The 17,654-nt window shown below is 36.9% G+C and overlaps 5 protein-coding genes across 5 annotated transcripts; 2 read left to right on the top strand and 3 right to left on the bottom strand.

The window, feature by feature from the left end:
* Positions 1–3,415: 3,415 nt before the first annotated feature.
* On the bottom strand, positions 3,416–4,044 carry B0P05DRAFT_529915 (DNA directed RNA polymerase II polypeptide I). The gene is made up of 4 exons (XM_051576804.1): positions 3,990–4,044; positions 3,815–3,943; positions 3,720–3,765; positions 3,416–3,671 (listed from the first exon to the last, which is right to left on the bottom strand). The coding sequence occupies exons 1-4, from the start codon at positions 4,016–4,018 to the stop codon at positions 3,531–3,533; spliced, it is 345 nt and encodes a 114-aa protein (XP_051437881.1). The 5' UTR covers positions 4,019–4,044; the 3' UTR covers positions 3,416–3,530.
* A 58-nt stretch (positions 4,045–4,102) lies between these two features.
* On the bottom strand, positions 4,103–4,857 carry B0P05DRAFT_464171 (S-adenosyl-L-methionine-dependent methyltransferase; the record flags this gene model as incomplete). The annotated part of the gene is made up of 3 exons (XM_051574201.1): positions 4,103–4,702; positions 4,743–4,765; positions 4,809–4,857. The coding sequence occupies 3 exons, from the start codon at positions 4,855–4,857 to the stop codon at positions 4,103–4,105; spliced, it is 672 nt and encodes a 223-aa protein (XP_051437880.1).
* Positions 4,858–5,190: 333 nt separating this feature from the next.
* B0P05DRAFT_529904 (uncharacterized protein) lies at positions 5,191–5,885 on the bottom strand (the record flags this gene model as incomplete). Its single annotated transcript, XM_051576803.1, has 2 exons — positions 5,708–5,885; positions 5,191–5,654 (listed from the first exon to the last, which is right to left on the bottom strand). Coding segments are annotated over exons 1-2 (476 nt in total), but the record flags the coding sequence as incomplete, so codon positions are not given.
* An 8,322-nt stretch (positions 5,886–14,207) lies between these two features.
* On the top strand, positions 14,208–15,231 carry B0P05DRAFT_569233 (ATP synthase F1, gamma subunit; the record flags this gene model as incomplete). Its single annotated transcript, XM_051581233.1, has 4 exons — positions 14,208–14,260; positions 14,308–14,342; positions 14,395–14,526; positions 14,579–15,231. 4 exons carry the CDS (start codon positions 14,208–14,210, stop codon positions 15,229–15,231), a joined length of 873 nt encoding a protein of 290 aa, XP_051437878.1.
* Positions 15,232–15,820: 589 nt separating this feature from the next.
* Positions 15,821–17,636, top strand: B0P05DRAFT_594561 (uncharacterized protein; the record flags this gene model as incomplete). The annotated part of the gene is made up of 6 exons (XM_051583080.1): positions 15,821–15,893; positions 15,946–16,040; positions 16,087–16,493; positions 16,547–16,772; positions 16,830–16,954; positions 16,998–17,636. The coding sequence occupies exons 2-6, from the start codon at positions 15,947–15,949 to the stop codon at positions 17,634–17,636; spliced, it is 1,491 nt and encodes a 496-aa protein (XP_051437877.1). The 5' UTR covers positions 15,821–15,893; position 15,946.
* Positions 17,637–17,654: the final 18 nt, after the last annotated feature.

Genomic DNA, 17,654 nt, shown 5'->3' with positions numbered 1-17,654 from the left:
TTCATCAAAAACTATGTCAATGCACCCAACCCTATTTTTCCTGTTTTTTGTTGTTGTTGTTGTCTCTTTCTTTCCGTTTTCTTAACATACTATTGTTACTTTTTTAAAAATAGGGTTCAATTACTTAAAAAGTACAAAGACTATTTTTTTTGTATCAAGCATTAATTTTTAATTCTATATTATTCTTGACAGATTTTACCATATAGAGTGAGTGTTACACACCAACTATCATCAATTATGTATTTAATATAATTTGTATACAGTGAACTCATTCCACGGTAAACTCGAACATGCAATATGTCATGCATGGGGACATATCTTTTTTTTTCTTTTTGTCTATCTACATTATTAAATCTTTATCATTTTCAATATATCTTATTTATCATTTGGCCTTTATAGAAACGTCAATTAAACAATGCAATGTATATAAAATTTATCATTTTCTTTAAAAACAATATCAAAAATTCCCCTTTTCTCCTTACATTGAGCATCTTATCAATAATTATATGAACGGGCTTAATGATTAATTTAGAAAAATTTCCTAATAATAATAGACACTTTTTTTTTGCATTCTAAACATGAATTCTATTCGTTCGTCTGATTAAATACCAGCATTCAGATTTGCAAAAAATTATTTCAAAACATGTTTTTGTTAAATTATTAGTTTGAAACGAGTCGAAAAAAATTAAGTTTAACGTTTCAATGCCATTCCTTCTTTTCTTTCTTCGCTCTATTTTTTTTTTTTTTTTTGTTATCAGTTAGTTCTCCGAATAAAGCATAAGCAGCGTATCTTTGGTAAGTTTGTGACACACCTACCATCCAATCATGTACCTGCCATTCTAAAGTGCGTTAGACTTGATCAGCCTATTTTATAATACTCTTTTGTATTGTAGGACAACACGGGAAACCCATACTGATTGTCTTGGAGTGTTTGTATCACTTTCGTTTATGGAAAGATGACGACGACTACTGTATTATAAACATTCTTTTATTCTTAATCTGGGTATTAAATTATTTATGCCTTTATTAATTGATGATCCTGTTACTACTACTCTATAAACCTTAACCCCACATAGATCAAAATGGATTATACAAAAAAGAAAAATAAAGCTTTGCTTACACAGGCATATTCTGTTTTATGTGTCACTTTTTAGTCAATATATCGACAGATCAAGCACTTATTTGTCCTACCCTATTTACGCAGTGCAACTTTTGAATTTTCATTCTAACTAATCAATTTGCGAGAAGTCTTTTCTTTTTTTGCATTAAGGTGAGACAGAGAAACAGGGATCTGGAAATATACCCAATCCTCCCTTTATCCTAAAATTTGGTTTCAACGAACTTGTAACTTGTTTCGGCAATCAGTAAACTATGATAAAACTGAAAAGTTAATCAAAAATGAAACAAGCTACTATAAAAGGATATTCAGAAACTTTCATCGCATGATCTACATTTTGATTTCATTATAAAAACAAATACGCATTGACTTTATCCACAAATAATATTATTTCTTGGCGCCCTTTTTTTATATATATATTGCTTCCACACACAAGCCAGGGAACACTGTTACGTGTAACAGGTTGTATTAAGATACACATTCAGCCACCAAAAAGTATACAGTTTCATCCTTGGCAAAAGTTCATACTAACTTGATTATGTGTGTGTGTGTGTGTGTGTGTGTGTGCATATTGCACATAGACCCGCGGCAATTGGCTCAATACCAATCAAACTGCTCCATAGCCATCACTACATGCTCTCTTTCTTGTTACCTGTTTATCTAGAGACTGGTTTCTATCGCCTCTTCTATTAAGGTACGTATACTCTTTTTACCCAAATTAAACAACTCCATTCGCTCGGGTTGCATTTAAAAAAATAAAACAAAAGCTTAGCATCACACACATACACATGTACACGAGAATTAGAAAAAGAAGAATATAGCAAGGTTTTACAAAAAAAAAACTGATGGGGACACATTACATCATGATACCCAGAAACCAAGTCCAAAGCTATAAAATGAATCTGCCATCGTTCATTTAGAAATCAAAGTTTTTTTTTATAGTTTTTAAAGTTCCACAATACGTTGACTGGTTGTTCTATTGATATCTATCACTATTGTCTATTTCATTAAATTCAAAGTTCATTTTATACAATTTCAACATTAGTAAAAATCAATTTGTGCCAAAGAGGGATTTTTTTTTGTGCAATAGTATTATCTATCAAAAATAAGATTATGCTTCATTGTCAACAACTAGAGTAACATGAGAAAATAAAAAATTAAAAATACAAGGCCAATGGCCTTTTAAAGCATTGTAAATAAAAACAGTTTTTTTTTATTGTACACCATCTTTCAAAACTTCCTATCCATCTTGAATTAAAGAAAAAAAAAAGAGTTGTAAATGATATCAATACTTTAAGAACAAGGAAAAAGGAATAAAGTTTGTATCATCAGCACATTTTTTAATGAACAAAACAAACTAAGTTGGACGTAGTGTTACTCAAAAGAAAACAAGGTAAACCCCATCATGTTTTTTTTTGCTTAACTATGTAATAATCTTTTGTTAGTCATGAAGGTTCATAGCTTGATGCACAATAACTGCAAATTCATGTCTTTACTTTTTTCTTCTATAGAGAAGTTCTCTCCCTTTTAGAAGAAATATATGTCATGATGAGAAAAGCAAGTGTAAGCGCTATTATGATCGTGTGAATCAAAACATAAGCTATGTACTAAAATAAGGTGCTTTTTTTTTCAAGGGCTTTTTACAACTCTCATATCCTGTATAGCTTGAGCAATGAACAAGACTTCATTATTATTAAATTATCAAGTCTTTGATAAGAATCATATTAATCGAGTTTGTATTAGACTTGATCGACGCAGCCATCGTTTAGTGTCATTTTTACTTTTATAGGTCAATTGACAAGTATCTTTACTAATAAAGTCATGAAAGCTATCTCAAAGATTAATACTAGCAGAGCTCGTCCATAGATGAGTAACACAAGCAATAATTCATTTGACTCAACTTGACTTGTTCTATTATAGTCATTGATGCTGATGGTACCCGCTATTAGGAATCAGTAGCACAATAGGACTGTTTCTTACTCTTCATCTCTATTCTGAAAGACTATAAACTTATTTTTCTGAACTTGCAAATATCTACTTTCTTGGTCATCTTAACAAGGATATTGTTAAGCCGAATGTTAACTGGTTATAGAATCTCTTTCAAACATCTATCTTGCAAGATATGCTTAGAATAAAAGAAATGCTTGTAATTTCATTAAAGCATTCAATTATTGTTTTATGCACTTTATGTTTGGCTAAAAGTAATACAAAGACCACGTCGACATGAACTAAAAGTAAAAATCTTATATTACCTAAGCATCTGATAACAACTATGCATAGTAATTATGAAAGAGATACGTCAAAGCTACTGCCATACAAGTAAATCCATGTCAATCGTTTATTCTTTTCATACAGATTCAATAGCCCAACAAAAAATAATGTTTGATTAAACTCGATCCACTCGCTACGCTTACTAGTCGGTCCAACGATGTCCACAACCCTTATTGCCACACACATAAAAAAGTGTCATTTTTGCATCAGCACGTCTTGAAGAAGATTGGAAAAAGACTGCTTCTGGATGTCCACAGCGAGCACATTGAATATTAGTGCGAGGCTAACAAACAAGTTCAATAACCGAGCAAGACACATTCTAACGACTTACAAGTGTAGGATCTGTACTCAAATCAGCCAACATCATGGTTTGTTCACTACAAAGACGCAATCAGTTAAACAATCCAGTAGAATCTTGTAACATACGAAGGTGCATGTACGATTTCATGACGATAGACACAGGATGTTTCTGCATCTTCATGGTATGGACAATTACGACACGCAAACAATAGTTTACGCTGTGCTTTATCTTCTCGAGGGTATAGTAAGTTGTTGCTGTTATTTCAGAGTTAATACTGTCGTCAATATGATATGCGCATACCATTCTAAGCAGTATTTGACAGTGGCCATAGTGAATATGTAAAAAAGAAAAAGAACACCCATTTATTTCAGAGGGCGGATAAATATACTTAAGCACAGTCACTGATGATTCCTTTATTGACTTTTCTCGGCTGTAACAATAATGGGTACTATCCAAGGCTTTTCACTCAATAGACCAAAGAAGAAGCTCGATACCTTTAAGAACATTCTATTCGTAAAGCTAATACCAACGCCATATTCTAGCGTTAATTCATATTGTTGTTGAAAACTTTTAGAGACGCCACCAAATACTTGTCGTTTATCCAATGCTTGAATATGAATATTATCGTATCCTATTGTTTTCATTTGTTCTTGATATCTGTCTACAGTAACAAGATTCTGAATAGGAATATGCACGCTTAGGCAAATCCATTCAACTAGTTTCTTTTGTAAAGGTGTTGCTTTTTCCAACAATTCGGCTTCGATAGCCAGATCATATAGACCAATCTTGCCTTCTTTACTTTTCAATAGAGAAAACGCGTTCTTTAAGAAATCCCAACGCGTATCAAAGTGATAAGCCGAATCAATGCTAACAATAGCATCAAAGGAATCAGTCGAAGGTATATGATCTTGCAGATCGTCAGCCGATCCACATGAAAGCGTAATGTGTTCTTGCAAAGAAGTCGGAATCCTTTTTTGTGCGATATCTAATTGCGATTTCTCATTTGTGATGCCCTATGTACAATGAGTCATTGTCAAACATGATGAGACCTACTTTAACGCGTGATTTATATTGCTCTAAAGTATATCAGGAATCTACTCATCTATCTATTTTACTCACCTGCTAGGAAAAAACACGAATCTCCGCATCCAAAGCCGACATCTATCATGTATGCCATTAGCTCATGTTCTTCTAATGGCATGCTTTACCTAGAATAGTAGAGTATGATTTGATCTTCATTTTCTCAGCAACACTACGAATGAGATTTTCACAAGCTTGGGAATAAGACAAGTTCTCTTTATCCCATAGGCCCATATTAAACCAAAATGTCTTGGGTGGTAACTCGAGGTTCACAAGCAAGTTCTTTAATCCATACAGTTCGTTTTCTCGACTAGAAGAGCTGGTTTGGCTGGTCAAGGCAAAGAGAATAGTGGTGATACCAACAGCATGTAAGTACAACAGAATGTGCTGTATAACGCCTTGTGTATAAAGAAAGATACAGGGCAAAATACAGCCATATCCTACAATAATACTCGCTGTATTTGGCATTAGAAGAAGAAGAAAAAAAAAGAAGGAACAAAACGCACTTGTTACACACAGTGACTACTGGAGAATTTATTATTTATGCAACCTAGTATCTGACCTCTCAGAGGATGATCTCAACATCAAGATAGTAAAAGCAGCTGCTTCATCTTGCTTGGATTGTTGGTCTTTTTCCTTTTCTAATCGTCTCTTTCTCAAAACATTCTGCGCATTTGTAGTCGCAGACAATAACATCCGTCTTGATTTTCGAGACTGAGGTGTAGAGGATGTAGGATAAGGTGGATATTCTGAAGGCAAAGGACGACGAGGTTGTTTAGGAGAACTTATAAACGCAGGTTCAGTTTTCTGCAATCCTTCTGTAGATAAACCTGTTTCCATCTTGATTTGCGCATATTGTAATCTGGCTTTCAATAAAGTAGCCATCTGATTTTAATGTAATATATATGAGTTTACTTGAGAGAATAAGACTTGCTTACATTTGTAATATTCTGAGGGTCCATAGGCCTTGAATTTCGGTCTCTATTTTTAACTATTTTTTCGTTTTCATCTTGCATATTTTCCTTATTGAATCTTTTCGATTTTGAAGCGGAATTTCTTGATGCATTCATAGCTGGTGTCGTTATTTAAATTGAACTATAGAAAAGAAAAAAAGAAAAGAAAGACTTAATATTTAGACATACTCTCCCTTATTTTTTTTCTGTTTCGTTTAATTCGATTGATTGGATAAGTTTTTGATAACATTGTTTAAAAAGATCATTTTGCTTATTTTATCATTTGTGAATAAGTAAGCTATTGACTTATGCAATAAGGGCGCTAGGTAAATAGATGTTGCAACAGTGAAAAAGACAACAATTGATACAGATCGTTGTCTTTTTCTTAGGCATATGAAGGCACTGTAAGGCCTGTTTATACATGCGCAAATACTCCAAATGCCTTTAACCCGTGTTAGATAACATCCAAGGTGTCTTTGGAGTTGATTTGGACCAAAAAAAAAAAAAAAAAAGGGCGACTTGTGAAAAATGACCAAAATGACCATTCGACCAAAGAGTACTCATGGAAAATCCTCGTTTTGACAACCTTGATTTTCTTTTGGACGCTTCGGAACGAAAGATAAAATGATTGATAAACTCAAATACTCAAAATGTACGTCAAGAGCTCTAGTTTTTGGTAAATGTGTTTACTTGCCAATAGTACTATGAAAATAACGAGATATGAGCGAAAGATCTCACAACCATTTTTGCATATTTGCTCAATATTTTAGCAGCAAATTTGCTGTGTTCTTTGTATTAGCAGACTCAGAAGGCAAAGATCTACAACTTTTGTCACTGCGCCAACGCCCAATAGCTGGGTCTTTATGGAGTTCTCAGCTAAAAGCTCTATTTTTTTAATGATTTTATTTGCCGCACGTATTGGTGCTCTTGGGAGGGACCCACTAAAAGAGGTGTTTGACAATCATTTATTGTAAGAAAATATAAAGAAAAAAAAATTGGTACGATAGTACGAAAGTAGAAAAATATAAAATGAAAGAAGAGCAGCTATTGCGAGAAAAGACCTCTCAAGATGAAAGGTCATTCTCAGCAGCTATACGCTTAATTTGATAGCGAGTGCTGTGAAAAACAGAGAGATAATAGAATGGTTGGTTCTGCATGGTATGAGCCTAAAGCCCTATTTAGATGCAGCGACAAAAAGAATTGAAGTTGCTTTCTATTCCAATCTCCGTGCCATAGCCATCCTGTATGTTCTATGCTCATTTGCCCTCCCCTTCCTCTCTACGTTTGCATTATAAAGTGCTTATATTTTTATTCTTCCATGTTTCTTAGCACTCTATATAGCATGTCGTATGTTTTGAAAGTTCTTTTGCAACGAGTTCTGTATGGTATTTAGGGCAAAAATGCACCAATCTTTGATGGACCATTACTCGACAACTAGACTATCAAATCAGCTCGTTTTTTCATTTAAAACATGTTCTTTCGAGCCCAGGAATCGAATGATACCATTGGTTTGACTGTTTTGTGAAATTCATTTTTTTTTATCTGGAGGATCACGGAGGTCCGTAAAACTCTAATCAAGCAAGCAGAAGCTAAAAATCCTATTTGTAAAGCAACTGTCAGCCGTCAAAAGGTCTATACTTTTCAAATGACAACTTTAGTGATTCGAGCTCTTCCTTGATCGTCAATTTTTTGGCCAGATTCTCTGTTGTAACAGAGTGAGTACAAAAGCCATAGAGGGCCATAGCAACTATAGCAACTATACATCACAGCAAAGGCGAATGCATTTTTTTTCATGTTTGAGTAAAGGTCTAGCCATAATTTGTCATTTCTGCATTTTGCGGAAGATTTCTTCCATTTCTTCTGCTGTAGTACCTTTCTTAAAGAATCAGACTAAAAAAAAATAAAAAATTGTAATAAAAATGATACAAATCTTGGTTTTTAGGCATATAAGGGTAGCAAAACTCCTTTTCTAGACACGAATAAATGTTGTAAATACCTACAAACAATGCTTACTATCATATATGGTGCTTTTGGAGTTGATTTGGACAAAAAAAAGCGACTTGTAAAAAATGGCCAAAAATCGCTCTGATCCAAGGGTACTATTCATGAAAATCTTTGTTTTGACAACTTTTTGAGCTTCTTTTTGACGCTACAAAACGAAAAATGAAGCTAACGACAATCATAATTACTCAAATGACCACCGAAGGCTCTAATTTGCAATGAATGTATTTGTTTCCTAGTTGTACTATGAAAATAGCATGATATGAGCGAAAAACCTTGTAAACATTTCTGTCTGCTTGCTCATTATTTTAACAGAAAAGTTACTGTATTCCTTATACCGAAAGACTCGAAAAGCAAAGATTTATAACTTTTGTCAGTATATCAAAGCCGTAAGACTGCGCCTTTATGCAGTTCTCAGCAAAAACTCGATCTGAGAAGCGGCGGGATGAAGAATTGGAGTTTCCCTATTTCAATTTTCGCACGCTGCTACCCTGTATGTCCTATGTCTATTTACTCCCACATTCATGGCTCTTCCTAACTCTCAATACTTTCAGTCGGTTGTGGGGACTGAAACATCTCCAAACCTAAAAGCCACCCAACAACTAAGATCATATGCTAGTGTAGCAGCTAGAACTCGAGTATCACTTATGCACCAAGGCATCGTTGAAGCTGAAAAGATGCAGACTCACCTTTGCGAAAAGTTCAGTCGAGAATTTATCGAGCAGCTAGCCATGAGGATGCTTTTTTGCTCGACATTACTTCAGTTAAGAAAGAATATACTGATCTTCAGTATATGCAGGAAATCAGCGCTCAACACCCAAAGATCTACGCTTGTTCCATCTTGAGAGATGGTCCAACTCAGTACTTGGAATTATATATCGAAAAAGAAGATGATAATAATTTTATGGAGCATGGTGTTGTCTCCAAAAAGTCGAAGTTGCAAATTCTCCTTTGCAGGGCAGCAGATGCCACACTCCGATTTGTCACTGTGAAATTGTCCCAATTATCTTTACGTCCCAAAAGGGTAGTTCTTGAGGGCGTGCAACAGAGTTTAGCTCCATTTGGAAAGGTAATTGATGTAGGAATCAATACAGAAACCACCACCGGATGGTTTATGGGCGCAGGATATGCCGTCATTGGTATTCCTTCTGGTCCCTCAGAATCAACAGACAACCTCAAGTATCAGCCTTTGGAGCATAACATTCGTTGGTGCGAAAGCAAAAGCCAAATATTCCACGCAACCTGGAACAACATGCCCACTTGGTGCAGGCATTGCCACACAAAATTTGAATGTGAGAAGTCGAAAGCTAGAATGATATGTTATGCGTGCCATTAATTAGGACACCACTCGTTTGAATGTCCTAGGAAACAGTCTATGACACCCAGCAAGCGTTCAAAGAGAGAAAGATCAGTTCTTGGAAAGGCCACCCAACCAAGAAAAGAAGCATCCAAGCCTGAAGGGCAAAGCAGTATTGAAGTCAAAAGTAGCAACTTTGGCCAGACAGAGATCAATGTCGACAAAGATAATGATAACGATACTAGCGATAGTGATTACGACCCTTTAGATAAAGAGAGCATGGAAGAAGAGGAATCTGAAATAGAAAGTGGAGACGAGGATATAGACAGGATGGAGATTGAAGACCTCTATAAGGATACCAAGATGTACAGCGTCAGCCAACAATTAAAAGATCAGCTCGTTATGAAGAAAGGAGAAAGACGTAATGGATCAAATTTGAACCAACAATTGGACACGAAAAAATCTACGACACCCTCTTCTGCCTCTGATAATCAGAGGGTAGAGAGTCACCCTTTATAGATCCGCACCAATGAATAAGAAAAATATCCTGTGCCACTATGCCTCACTAAACGCCAATAGTTTAGTGAAAACAAACTCCAAAAAAATACAAAAAGAATATATACGATACCTTCGAATGCAGAATTTCTCTATATTATGCTTTCAAGAAACTCATGCTTCCACTCCTTCAACTATAGATAACCTCAACATCCTCTTTCAACCTACACAGTCCCATTGGACCAGTCATGTGGGCATACTCTCCTTCTCTACCGATTACAACATCTCTATCATCGACACTTCCTCATCCTTTACATCCGATCGATTTCAACTATGCATGGTTGAACATCCACATCATTTCTATGAACCTTTCTTTGTTCTGAACGTCTATGCACCGGCAGGCCTTGCTGCAAAACGTCGAACATTCTTTAGCAATCTAACACAAATGCTCCATGATTTTCGATCAGTTATCTCTTTTGACAGACTGATTATTTCAGGAGATTTTAATTACTCAGTCCTCAGCCGCCACTATAATTTGTCTTCAACATCAACGCAATGGTTAGCCCTCTTGCAAGCAAATTTTCAAAATGCTTTGGCCATCAATGGCCTTCACGAAGTTCCCACCTTTCAACGCACCGTCTCAAGTGAATTAGTGATGAATGTCATAGACTATATATACTTGGGTAAAATTTTGTACCAATGTGCATCAGAATCATCTATTACCAAATTAGGAGCGAAATGGTCAGACCATTCCATATTACATGCGTCCCTACTCTTGGGCCAATCCCAGTTTGGTCATGGACTATGGCGTGCCAACCCAGTGTATGCTTCCCACCCTAAGCTACAAAATACATTAGAGAGGACTATACAACATTTGGTTCAAGGATTTGATGAGAATATATCGCCCCAAGAACAATGAGATGAAGTAAAACGCAAAGCCAAGTCAATCATTAGAAGATATTCAGTGGATTACGTTGATTGGCGTACTAAGAGAATTCGTGCTTTAGAAAAGAAACGCAATCGTTTACTACGCACAAAGCCTCCTCCAGACGTTCAGCGCTTGGTAATTCCACCTATTGACAATGAGATACAGATACTACAACAAGAGCTGGCTGAAATAGCTATTCTAAAGGCTGGTCTTCGCTGGCAAGAGAATGGTGAGTGCAATGCTGGGTACTTGAAAAAAATACATCAGAGTCGAACAGTCCAACAATATATGTCTGGCTTCAAGGATAGCAATTCCGAAACACCAATAATTGTACATACCACCAAATCGACAATGCATAATATTGTACAACGGTTTTATAAAGACCTATATGCGATTGATGCAGTACCTATGAATCAAATACAAGAGTATTTAGGTAATATTCACTTTCCAAGTAAAGTTAATCAGGATGAAGCAAATCTGCTCCAAATGGAATTTGATTGGGAGGATATTGTCAGAATGACAAAGCGTAGCCCAAAACAAAGTAGCCCAGGTAGTGATGGACTAGGGTATACATACCTTCAACTCTTGTTTGGTTTTCCTTGTTTGAAGCCCCTGATACTTCAGGTATACAATGATGCCATGGTAAAAGGAATTTTCCCTCAGTCATGGAAGGAAATCCGAGTGCGCTTGCTACCCAAGAAAGGTGATTTGTCCGAATTAAAAAATTGGAGACCAATTTCATTGATCAACTGTGATGGTAAAATTTTTACAAGGCTCATTACCCAACGTCTAGCTCCTATAATGAATCGAATTATCAACCCGCTTCAAAAGGGCTTCATCCAAGGACGTTTTATTAGCGAAAATGGGATGTAAGTCCACTTGGTTCTACAACAAGCAAGATATGAACATCATCAAGGTGTAGGTTTGCTTCTTGATCATGAGAAAACCTATGATCGAGTATTACCAACATACCTTCAACAAGCTCTTGTGTCCCTAGACTTTCCTACCTTATTTATACAGAGTATTTATAATTTGTTCTTTGATAACTCAGTAGCAATCAATGTCAACGGATCCTTTACGAATCAAGTACATCAGCAACGTGGGCTAAGGCAGGGTGATCCTTTGTCCCCTTTATTGTTCAACATCGCTTTGGAGCCGCTGATTCTTTCAATCCAGCAAGACCCCACATACCAAGGATATGTCCCGACAATGAGCACTACGTTTCAGCAGATCAAGTGCATCGCATATGCTGATGATATCTGTGTGTTTGTCAAGGATACCGCTGATTTTATGCGTCTCCAACATCAGACCAATTATAGTACTGTATCAAATGCAAGATTTAACAAGCAAAAGACGGAAGCTTTCTCACTGAGTGGTGTCAAGTCAGAATCTTGGGAATCATTGCTTTTGAGTCATGATATCGAAACATACTACCACCATCATTCCCCTTCTGCTTTTCGATACCTTGGCTTTTATATGCCATACACAGATTCTCAACAGAATCGTGTCCAGGATATCCTATTGGAAAAAGTGCGTACACGGGTTCATGGTTATTTTCAGCGTCACCTCTCGCTTCAAGAAAGAGCTATCATTCCCAACACTTTGATTTTATCCAAAATCTGGTACTGCTTGCGGTTGTTTGCACCTACTAAGCGATTTCTGAATGAAATTCGTTCGATTATCTATACTTACGCGTGGCAAAAGAAGTTTCCTTATTTTTCTTTTGACCAGTTATGTCTCCCTAAGGATCAAGGTGGTGTAGGAGCCCTCAGCCTTATCATACAATACTTGGTGCTGCAGATGAGATGGGTCTTTACTCTGTTTAGTTCGTCTAATCTACCTACTTAGCTCCGAGTGCTTATGACAGAACACTTTGGTATCATGTCTCCAGATGCTGACAATACATTGCTACCCTTTTTCTCTAGAACTCTTCGCCGTCATGGTATTTGTCATCCCACTTTAGTTGTCAATGGTATTTATGCTGCCTTTGATCACTTTGGTATCGATTTGAAACTTGATAATGTGCCTCTAGCCAACTTGTTTTACTTTCCGCTGATTAACATGTTTCAAGAGGTACCTCAGAACCACTGGCTTCATCGACATTCAAAAGTATCGGCATCTCTTTTCTTCCTCTTTGACGAACAAAGTAACCGGTTACACCTGAAGGTTCGCTATGAATATGGGACATTGCCAGGATTGTGCCATCAGCTCTTTATAGACGTTCTTCGCAGACGAACAGTAAAACTTCAACCTTTCCTGTGGTAATATATTACACAAGGTGTGACACCATCTACTGTCTCTGTCTATGATGCTTTGGCCAAGCAATTAACTGATACACGATTGTGGCGCTCTTTCTCTTTTAGTGATTTCTGCCTGCATCCTTATGACGGCAAAGCTAGATCCCAAATAAAGGCTTCTCGAGCCTCGCTCTCTCTGTTTTGGAGGACTCCAATGCTCCTCAGGCTAGAACACTGTGGTATCGTGTGCTTCACAAGAAACTGCCTACTGCGTCCGAACTTTCCAAGTTTGGTACTGCTTCTACTCCTGTCTGTCGTCTGTGCAAATCACAACCGGAATCATATGATCATTTCATAGCCCATTGCTCTACCAAGTGGAGTGTTTGGTTGGAAATACTCAACTGCTCCTACCCTCTGGTATACTTTACTCCTCCCTCCCTCCACAAGGTCCTCATTCTTCAAGCCTTTCCCCCTGCCATTAAAAACCGCTCCAAGCTTGTATCCATCGTTGCGATAGCTCAATGGAGTATCTAGAAATCCTATCGGAACCCGATTCTCAACCAGGTTGCTTTTGAACATTCTTGTATCATTTCAGATACAACTTATCAGGTAGCCTTAGCTACAAAAAATGACTCCTTGGTAAAATAACCCCGATCATTGTATGATCTTTACACCACCATTCCTTACTCCTGTTTTTCTACATCCCACCTCTCTGCGATGTGTGGCTAATCAATAATTTTGTAAATAAAATCCAACTACAAAAAAAAGTTATCCCCACATGTACATTGTAAAGTGCTTATACTTCTACTATTATATGTTTTTTAGCATCCCAAATAGCATATAGTTGTCTCGAAAAGTTAATTTTCAACACATTTTATATGACGTCCAGAGCAAAAACGCTCAAAACACAGCTTAAACAGGCCAATCTTTGATACGCCATTGCTCGACAGCTAGATGGTCAAAACAGCTCGTTCTTTTTTATTGAAAACATGTTTTTCGAGTCCATATGTCGAATAATGCCATTGATTTAGCGGTTGAATGAAATTCATTTCTTGAACCACAGAGCTCTTGAAAATGAAAAAAAAAAGTTCATCAGATTGACCCAAAGTAGGTCTGATCCAACTGAAATGAGATGAGACCATACCTAGGTACTTCTGAGGAGAAGAAAGCGAGTTTAATAGGACAAAACAGTCGAGTTAAGTAATCAGGCATGATTTCTGTTTGTGTACTGCTTTAGCATGCAGTGAAAACGGCGCTCTATATTGCCCTCTCAACATCTTTTATTTATATCTCAAGAGCGGTTCTAGTTCTAAGGGTATCGTCTCAGAGTAATTGAACGCATCAGGCGTTAGTTAACCAAGTGTAGACAACAATAATTACATTGCATCTAATTCAACAAAATCTGCCTTTGGATGAGCAGAGTGATGACGTCTTAAATCTGTTCGCGGAATCCCATTGGTCTGTCAGCTTGTCTACACCCAGGTGAAAAATTATTAACCTTTCACCTTTCACCTACTTATAATCAGCATGTTGGTTACTGTCTCTCGTCAAGCTGTTCGTACTTGCAAGGCTCCTATGGGGTAAGAAAAAGCGTGCTTACTACTTGATTGCTTATTCTTTACGATAGCACCCAAGTCCGTAACATGGCCACACTTAAAGAAAGTAAGATTTTTAGTCTTGAAAATGAACATGTATTAACATATGATCTATATAGTTCAACAGCGTTTGAAGTCTGTTCAAAACATTGAAAAGATCACCAAGTCCATGAAGATGATTGCTTCTACCAAGGTCAACAAGGCTCAACGTAGTATGGAAGCTGCCCGTACCTTTGGTCAAGCTTCTCATTGTACGTATTATCATGAAGCAATAATAACAACAAAACTAACTGAAACATGTAGCTCTCTTTGAAAGCGCTGAAACCAAGGCTGCTGAAGAGGGTAAGGTCCTTTTCATTGCCTCCTCTTCTGACCGTGGTCTCTGTGGTGGTATTCACTCCAGTGTTTCCAAGGCTACCCGTAAAGCTATTGCTGAACAACCTACCTCTGAACTTGTCATCCTTGGTGACAAGCCCAAGGCTCAATTGGGTCGTGTTGTTCGTAAGAACGTCCGTATCACTTTCAACCAAATTGGTAAGGATATCCCCACTTTTGAAGAAGCTTCTTCCATTGTCGATGTCATCAAGTCTTCTGAAATCGAGTTTGACTCTGCCAACATCATTTACAACAAGTTCAACTCTGTTGTTTCTTACGAAGCTCAAGCCATTCCTGCTTACTCTCAAGACACCTTCAAGAACTCCCCTAACTTTGCTGTTTATGAAATCGAAGATGATGTTCTTGCCAACCTCCAAGAATTCACCTTTGCCAACAGTATTTATTGGGCTATGGTTGAAGGTCATGCCTCTGAAATGAGTGCTAAGCGTGCTGCTATGGAGAACGCCACCAAGAACGCTGGTGAAATGATTGGTAAATTGACCATGACTTACAACCGTGGTCGTCAAGCCGTTATTACTAACGAATTGATTGATATTATCACTGGTGCTTCTGCTCTTTAAGCGTAGAATTGTATAGTAATAAAGTAAAATAAAAAAGCAGTAAAAGTTATGCATGCAATGACCTCATATCATATGTTTTAATGACATATCGGCTCTTCTCCCTTTTAAGTGAAAACTCATTTTTAATTATCTCGAATTCTTATTGTTGTGCATGTAAATCCATACAAAAAATTACAGTGTCTTCTCGGCTTGACTCTATAAAGTAAGAGAAAAAGTCTAGAATGTCGCGTCCTATTTTTTTTAAAAAAAAAAAAAAGGTTATGGTTTATATGACGGGGAAATAAAAAGAGGCACGCACGAGCCTCATCATTCTGATCATAAAGAAGCTTATTTAAAGATATACTTCTTTATGTGATCGACGCGTATGATCATGAAAAACAAAAGCATGTGAATCTTACTTGACTTTCCATACGCTTCTTTCCAAGACATATTTAGTTTCTTTTTTTTTTTGTGTGGTTTCTTGTGTGTTATTGTTGTACCAAACAAATTCTCAGTTGTACTTTTTAGTTTGAGATACGTGTTGATGACAAAAGCCATATAAAAATAAACGGTCTCTTCCCCCTTCTTTAAGTTATATTCTTCTTCTTTTCTTCTTCCTCTTCTTTCAAGCTGGCATTGGATACTTTTTTTTTTCATTTAATTAAGTAACAATAAATACTGAAGTATGTATAAAACAATTCATGATTATTTTCATACTAATTCTTTAAAAAAAAGAATGCAAAAACAACCATATTCAAATTCATTTCAGATTCATTCACCCAACCCAATTGCTTATAACATGTTCCAAACAACAACCAATTTCTCTACGGGTAAATTTACATCATAAGGATAAAAATATTCATCTGCATGATATAGAACAAATAAACGACTTTGATTATAGTAACATGATGACCACTCAGCACACCTTGTATGGGGATGGCATATCTTTGGCCGAAGCAGCATCCATCTGTTCTTCAAATGATACACCCGATGTTGCTCCGGTTGCCGATAAATTATCTATTTCATCTGAGACAGTGGTAGCACAACAACAACCTATCGCTCATGAAAATCAGTACAATTCTGTACCTTTCGCAATGACCCAATGGGCTTCTCATTTGGCACATTATCAGCCAGACGGAGTCTATAGTGATGAGGATTATTCTATGACTGATGATATTCAGACCCCAACAGTACAATGGTGTAATCATGTTACAAGTGGAGGTGCAATTAGTGCAACAGACACTGAACAATACCAGAATCTTTATCCCATCATGACCGAGCAGGTAAATATATATATATATATATATATTTGTGTGCTTTACTTAATTTCATGTAGGAACCTCATTCAACATGCATACCCAAAGATTCCTCTCATTATCACCGAAAAACCGTTTTGTATATGTCCTCAGATAATCTGTGCGACACGACTGAAAATGAATTGCGAAGAAAATCCATGAATGATCTCGTAAACCAAAAGTCATTTTGTCATTTATCAAGAGAGGAGCTTATTCAGCGCGTATTGGAGCTAGAAAAGGAAAAACAGTTATCTAAAAAGTCACTAGGTACACACACGCATTTACAAATATAGACAGCGTATTCTAATAGAAGGGGGAATATAGAACAATCTGATGGCTCAGATGAAGATGAGATTCATCCTTGCCGCTGGTCTGGCTGTGGTACCTTGACTGTTTCTCTCGATCAGCTGATCGCGCACATTAAAGATACACATATAGGAAGTGGGAAGGTATAAACTGAGCCAATAAGATAACAAACTCATTTTCTTATAGGCTGCTTATTGCTGCGAATGGATCGGATGTCCTAGAGAGCGCAAGCCTTTTCTAAAACGCCATAAGATGCAAAATCATATGAGAACGCACACAGGTGAAAGGCCATTTGTATGTCACGTTGAGGGCTGCGATAAAAAGTTCTCTCGTCCCGATTCCTTGAACACACATATCAAGACGCATTCAAATGTTCGACCATTTATATGCCCTTTCGACAAGTGTACCAAAGCTTATTTTCATTCAAGATCACTTCGTAAGCATGCTAAATCACACGAGTCTCTCTCTACAAAGGCCTTGGTTGATCAAAAGCCATATTGTAGACCAACCAAGACAACAACCCAACAACAACAACAACAACAACAACAACAAGCGTGTGGTACAGAAGCCCGACATCTTTTGGCGCCCACCATAACAACAAAATTTACGCCGTCAGTTAGTACGGAAATGCACTATTTAGCTGCTGGCAGTATCAATCCAAACATGTACATGGCTCCACATTTTCCTTCTTTTCCAGTAGAACAGCAACATCTTGTTCCATATCAACAAATGCAACGTCAACAGCAACAACAACAACAACAATTGCAATCACAACCCCAACTGTATTTTGCCACGCATTATTACAACTCTAAATATATTTACTAACCTTGCTTTATACTTTTT

The sequence above is a fragment of the Gilbertella persicaria genome, assembly GCF_025201335.1.
Source record: "Gilbertella persicaria strain CBS 190.32 chromosome Unknown B0P05scaffold_7, whole genome shotgun sequence".
In the NCBI taxonomy this organism is placed as follows: Eukaryota; Fungi; Mucoromycota; class Mucoromycetes; order Mucorales; family Choanephoraceae; genus Gilbertella; species Gilbertella persicaria.
The sequence above is the reverse complement of the archived record's forward strand: the minus strand, read 5'-3'. Positions and strand labels throughout refer to the sequence as shown.